The 6,555-nt window shown below is 38.4% G+C and overlaps 1 protein-coding gene across 1 annotated transcript; it reads left to right on the top strand.

The window, feature by feature from the left end:
- Positions 1-2,233: 2,233 nt before the first annotated feature.
- LOC110035843 (17.6 kDa class I heat shock protein-like) lies at positions 2,234-3,012 on the top strand. The gene has a single exon (XM_020740155.1). It carries the CDS (start codon positions 2,434-2,436, stop codon positions 2,923-2,925), a length of 492 nt encoding a protein of 163 aa, XP_020595814.1. The 5' UTR covers positions 2,234-2,433; the 3' UTR covers positions 2,926-3,012.
- The last annotated feature ends 3,543 nt before the right edge of the window (positions 3,013-6,555 follow it).

Raw genomic sequence — 6,555 nt, 5'->3', positions numbered from 1 at the left:
GGTATATTATTATGGCCAATTTTTTAATCAAAATTAGTAAATCAAAATTAGTCATATTATTATGGCCAATTTTTGGTCCTAAAGTAGGAACCTCGAGGGTATCCGTGAGGCATCGTGATGGCAAGAAACCTGACTCGCTTCTCGAGTTTGATCTACTAAGAGGTAGGCTGATACATTCATGTGATCTGTTCGTGGTGGCTGGTGTGAGAATTGATTTGTCTTTTCAAGTCTGATTGGCTCTGACCTAAATTTTTTTGCTTTTTTTTTCCTCCTAGCGTGGTTGACCTTTAGCTTCAGTGAATACAACTAAGCAGAAAAGTGGGGTTTTTGGTTTTTTTTTATCTCCTTTTTTTGAAGCGTTGGAAACGCCGCAGCACTGTTTGGTTACTACGTTCGGATAGCTTATGGAGGAAAGCGATTTTTATTTTTTGAAGAAATGGGGCCGCGGGGTCACCTCGCGGCTGGCGGCTTGGGTCCGCGTTCGACGATTCTTTCCTCTCGTGCCCCTTTCGTCCGTCTCCTCCTCTCTCTTGCCCGATCGCAGTATTGCCCTCGCTCCTCCCTCGCAAATTTTTGGCTTTTCTAAGATCTATGTCGTCTCTTTCTGCCACCTCCCTCGGCTCTCTCCTCTCCAGTTCTGTCATGGCATCTGCATCGCTCGGCTACAGATCTTCCGAGATCTCTGGAAAGCCTTTCTCTGCTTCCGCCCTCCCCACCTCCGTTCTCACCATTTCCCCTCGCTTCCAGTTCCATCTGCATCCCCTCGCTTCCATTTCCTGGCGCCCCATTCCTCTTTCCTGGTATTTGCCTCACATTTTCATTTTTGTCCGTTAAAGAGTGAATTAAAAATCTGATTTTGTCTTCCTGCAATTCATTTGGTTATAATTTATTAGTAAATTGTTGAAGATCCCATTGTTGTTGTTACTGGAGCTTTTAGAGCAATTGAAAAGCAGTGGCTTTCGCATTGGGTAAAGCTGGTGTAAGGTAAGTAAATTGTTGAATATTTAGCTGCAGTACTGAGAGTTGCGCAGCTCCTCTGTTTTCTTTTGTATAAGAGATATGGGAGTTTATAAAATATTATCATAGTTCTTGGCTTGGGTTGTAGAAGAAAGCTTCTAGCTAGAGCAAGTTAATATATCTAGTTGCAGAATCTATAATTAGATTGTCTCTTTTGGCATAGCTAGTTTGATTCAGTTATGTTCTTCTAAGCTTTAATTAGTTTCTTGTTAAAGTTCAATTTAATGGCCATGACAGGCAATGTGGTTATAAATATTGAGGCTCGAAGCATCAGCTTCCTGATAAACGTTGTGGGAGTTCTATAGGCAGCAACTTTCTTTATTCCAATTATGTATTTAGTTCTTATTAACTGAAGTTGTATTTAGGATATGTCTGTAAATTTTACAAAATGTGTGTAATTTTGTTATATTGACCTGATGCGACTGATCTTATGTGCTTGAATACATAAATTCTCATGCCCAAGTATAATTTTGCTAATAGAGGTTCACGATACACCAGTGCTTTCCTTTTTCTATCCTCTCTTCTACCTTGTTAGTGATAAACTCTGTCATATTTATTGATCTTATATCATTTTCTATTAGATTGAAATTACTGCAAATTTTAGGTGATTGTCTCCATGGACTTTGGAGGTAGATATTGCACTCCCAGTAAAATTGCATGCTTAAGTTGTTCCCATCCTGTTGCATTTGACTGTTTCTCTAATAAATCATCTTTGTGAACAGATGTTGCAGGGGGCTATGCTAGTTGGGTGCAGAATAACATATTATATGAAGTTTATTTAGCTATTATTTGCATGAATTACAATAGGTAAATAAATGAAACATACTTGGTGCATGAAGACCGTGCTAATGAAAGCTAATTTGAGTCGATTTGCCTTCTCAGTACATGTCGGCATTATAAGCAACTATGAATATGGATCAAGGACCTTCATTTAAGGGGTTTTAATCTTTTTTTTATAACTTCTAAGCTTTCGCTTATGTGAAAATAGCCTTTGCATGCTTCAAAATTCTAAAAATTCTAAAAATTCTATGAAATAAGAAACTACTTGCTTCATTGATCTCCTATTGGTAGATCTTTTTATATTGTGCTTCATTGATTCTGAAGTGTTGGATTTTCAAAAAATTCATGCTCGCATAATTTTTTTATCTACAAAGAGCAAAAAATGAAAACCAAATTCTAGAGAACTAACAGGAATAGTTAATTCTTTTACGTGCCATCCTTCTGAATCTCGTCCTAGAAAGTTAGAAACTATTAGAATTCCGTAGAACCTTCCCCTCATCACTCACACAACCTCCCGAACCCACAAGAAACCCTAAGAAACCAAATCACCATCCTCCAAACCCCCTATAAAAATACAAACAACTTCACTATCTCGCTACCATCAAACATTCCCCGCTCTCACGCATTTCGTCGAACATGTCGCTTGTCCGCGGCTGTCCCTTCTTCGCCTCTAACCACAGCAACATCTTCGACCCATTCTCCCTCGACCATTGGGATCCCTTCCAAAGATGCCCCTTCATCAAATCCTTCGCTTCCCCTGTCTCCATCGACGAATCCTCGCCGTCCCCGGCCTTCTACGCGCGCGTCGACTGGAAGGAGACGCCGGGTGCGTACGTGTTCAAGGTCGATCTTCCAGGGATGAAAAAGGAGGAGGTGGAGGTGAAGTTAGAGGATGGACGAGTGCTTCATATCAGCGGCGATCGGAAGCGGGAGGAAGGAGAAAAGACCGATACATGGCATCGCATCGAGCGCAGCATCGGCAGCTTCTTGCGCCGCTTCAAACTTCCGGGTTCTGCTAAGGCGAGCGATGTGAAGGCTGCAATGGAGGATGGGGTGCTTACAGTTGTTGTGCCCAAGGAGGAGGAGAAGAAGAGAGCTGAGGTGAAAAGGATTGAAATCTCTGGCTGAGATCTGTAGTCTGAGTTGTGTTTGGTTTTGTTTGAAGTGTTCTATGGATCGATGGGCTGTGTTTTGGCAATGTATTATAAATAAATAAATTACTTTTGTATGAAATTCTTGCCCTTGAATCTAATGATGATCATATTATTTAATTATAGTCCATAAAATTATTTAAAATAATTCAAAATTAATTAATCCAATTCTACATGTTATTTATGTGCTCTTTCCTTAATTTTATTAATTAAATCAGTTAAAATTATGAATTTATTTTCTTATAAAAGAACCAAGGAGTTACAAGTCAGAGACACAACAGCATAAACAATGGTAAATACAACAAGACAAGTAAATAAGATTAAACAAAATTAAAAGACAATTTAACAATCATAATAAAAATGGAAGAGACGAAATATCACGAGTTAGTTAAAGAAAAATAGCTCAAAAAAGAATTAGGCGTGCATGCCTTCAAACAGAGGAGAACAACATTGTTGGCCAAAGGAGCCAAAGGCACACAAACAGTACACAAAGTCAGCCAATAACAATCACCAACGGCAACCAAAAGAAAAAAAAAGTCTTAACAGCCGATTGAGAAGAACAACATAGAACAGGAGAAGAAGAATTTGCCGGAATAGTCTAGAACATACCAACTGTAAAAAAAATAAATAACATAAATAAATATATAAAATACATAACTATAGAGAAGATCAGTAGCAAGAAGCGAAAAGGAAACAACCAATAACAATAAATACAACACTTACCCTTAAAACAAAGAAAAAGCCAAATTAATTGACAGCCAAATCCGGAGGTAAAATTAAAACGCAAGCAAAAAAAAGCAAGAAAAGGAATGAAAACTCACCTAACTGAAATATATTAAAATGCCATCCAAGAATTAGAGAAGTATAAGCATATTGAATCCATCTTTAATTAAGAATTGAATACTTTTATATTTCTCTAATTAAGCCCCTAATTAACATTTGAAATGGCAATAGTGGTGGTTAGGTGAAGAAAAAAATTATCGATTTGTTTTGAAAATATAAATTGAGACTTGACCAAAGTTCTTATTAATTGAATAAATTTAAATCCACTCTATTGACTCTTAAATTTAATATTAAAAAATTAATATGATATTTCTTTACCTCTTGGCTTGAAAAGAAACGTCTAATAATTTTCAATCCAGGATGGTGGTAGTATTAACTTGTTTTTATTAATCCTAAGTTAGATATTTTTTTCCTAAATAACTCATTAATTAAGTAATAAATTTCTTCTTGGTCCTTAAATAGGATATAAATACATTTATTTTTCTCCTAATAGCAAAATTAAATCCCTTAAAACAAGAAGAATTTGATAATCTCTCCAAATTATGTTATTATTAGTGATACACTACCAACAAATTTTCATCATCCAACATGAATCTCAAGGCATGACATGAATCTTGAGATGATATTCAGAAGGTTGGCTTTGAAAATGAGCTATTCAGTTAATATTATTAGTATTACGACTAATCAGTTAATTAATGTCCAGCTATTTATCTTATAATTTTTAAAATATCAAAATGAAAAAGTTCGCCATATTTAAAATCTATATTTTTGTGGAGGTAATTTCTCTGTTATTTTGATGTTCTTCAATTCTCAGAGATTTAGTGATTTTGAAATTAATTATTTAATCCTCAGTTCTCATTTTCTGTTTTTTTTTTTTCTATTTAATTTAATTTTTGCAGAGTCAATTTATATACATATAAGAAATTTTAACGATTTTTACATCATCAGATTTTGGAAAAGAAATTAATTTTGATATTTTGCAGTTTTTAAATCTTCAAAGATTTAGTAAATCTGAAATTATATAATTTATTTTCACTTCTCATTTGGCATCTTCTTCTCTTTCACTTAAATTTCATAAGTATTTAAGAAAAAAAATTATGAATATTTAGATCTTTATAATTTGAAATTGGTACGATTGGTGGGTCCTGCACTGCAGCGGAATGTTGGGCGGTCAGTTGGATGGTTAGGCCGGCTGGCAGAACATTTATCAGCTTATTACCTAGGAACGAAATAGAAGATCCCAACCTGATATGGCAGGGAGATTGCAACGGTCTTCCTTTTCTTAATGATGACCTTCTTCTTCCTTTCACCATTCGAACGGTCCTTGACCTTTCGATCTATCTCCTGAAGGCAGCGTGGAGTAGAACATTGGTGGGGGTGTCACCTGCGGGATTTGATACATTCTCCTTCACAACACCCTGAGTCCAACCGACTCAAATGAGAGGTGTGACAGAGCAAATAAGGAATGAGATGAGTCTTATCACTTCCAATTTATAAGAATCAAATATGCAAAAATCAAAGGAGTTCAATTATTGATTTATTGGTTAAACAAATGAAATTTACTTTTGCATATAATTCTCCTATTCCTATTACAACATCGTTTTCAAAAAGCAAGATAATGAGGGAACACAACATGTACGTAAAAAATGTGTTAGTACGAAGGAGATCTAATAATCCAGAAGAAAAGAGTACGAAAAATGCAGGGCCCGTTGATAGAAGATTACGAGGTCCATTTGTCGACCGAGAGAAGCTATCAGAGTCAGACCAGTAAGTTCAAAATCGATTGAACCATGGGACAGATGAAATATGATAGAAAAGCACCATAACAAGGGGTTCGGCCTGTTAGGTATGGCTCATATCTAGAGAGTTTGAGTTCCTTGGTGAAGAGGTGTGTCTCCTGGTGAAAAGGAGTGTCTCTTGGAATAAAGGGGGTTGGGGGGAGCGAGGGCGTGATTGTAATTTTATCTGAGGGTTTGTATATGTCATTTATATGTGAAACCCTATGAGACGTATTGTAACTTCTCTGAAATAGTGAAACCGTTGCTCGCTCCCGAGGACGTAGGCAATTCTTTGCCGAACCTCGTTAAATCTATGTGTTATTCTTCTGATTTGTGTTGATTCCTATTTTATTCCGTTTCAATTTCACAACAATTGGTATCAGAGCCTCTTTCAAGGGAACAGGAGGAGATCGACGTAGGAAGACGATTTGAGAAGTTCGGGCGGTTTTACCGGTTTTGTGGCAGTTCCCAGGGCGATCGCGCGAATCAGAGTAGCGCGGAAGGAGGAAGGCCGCTGCCTGGCGATCTTCCGCGAACAGGAGTTCGTTTGGACAGAAGAGTGTCGCGGATGGGCTTTGTGCGATTCCTTCGTGCGGAATCGCGGCGCAGAAGAAGGTTCGCGGCATAGGAGAGCGCGGAAGAAGATCCGCGACAGAGGCAAATCGCGACTTCTGTGCAAAATTTTCGAAGCTTCTTCCGCCTGCGACGATAGAGGAGTTTCAGTTGCGGCTAGGGCAGAAGAGTTCGGAGACGTGCGCGAGGAGGCTATGGGGATCGGCGGCGTTCGCGAACGGAAGCTGCAAATCGCGGCCAAGGTCTTCTGCGATCAATTGGGGTTCGCGGGGTTCGCGAACTGTTATCGCGAGCAGGAAAAGTTTGCGCGAGCAGGCGACAGGCGCGATACAGGGAGTCGCGAAGGGCGAAGGATGAACAGGTGCGAGAAAGGAGTTCTGTGCGGCAAAGGAAGTGTGAAGCTCGAAGAGGCGCGAGGTTTCTTGAACCGTCGCGCAGTTTCAGTAAACAGAGTAGTTTGGCCAAGGAGTTTG

The sequence above is a fragment of the Phalaenopsis equestris genome, unplaced genomic scaffold, assembly GCF_001263595.1.
Source record: "Phalaenopsis equestris unplaced genomic scaffold, ASM126359v1 Scaffold200233, whole genome shotgun sequence".
NCBI lineage: Eukaryota > Viridiplantae > Streptophyta > Magnoliopsida > Asparagales > Orchidaceae > Phalaenopsis > Phalaenopsis equestris.
The sequence above is the reverse complement of the archived record's forward strand: the minus strand, read 5'-3'. Positions and strand labels throughout refer to the sequence as shown.

Excerpts from the sequence above, each read along its gene's own strand:
- LOC110035843 (XM_020740155.1), top strand. The coding sequence starts at position 2,434 with ATGTCGCTTGTCCGCGGCTGTCCCTTCTTCGCCTCTAACCACAGCAAC.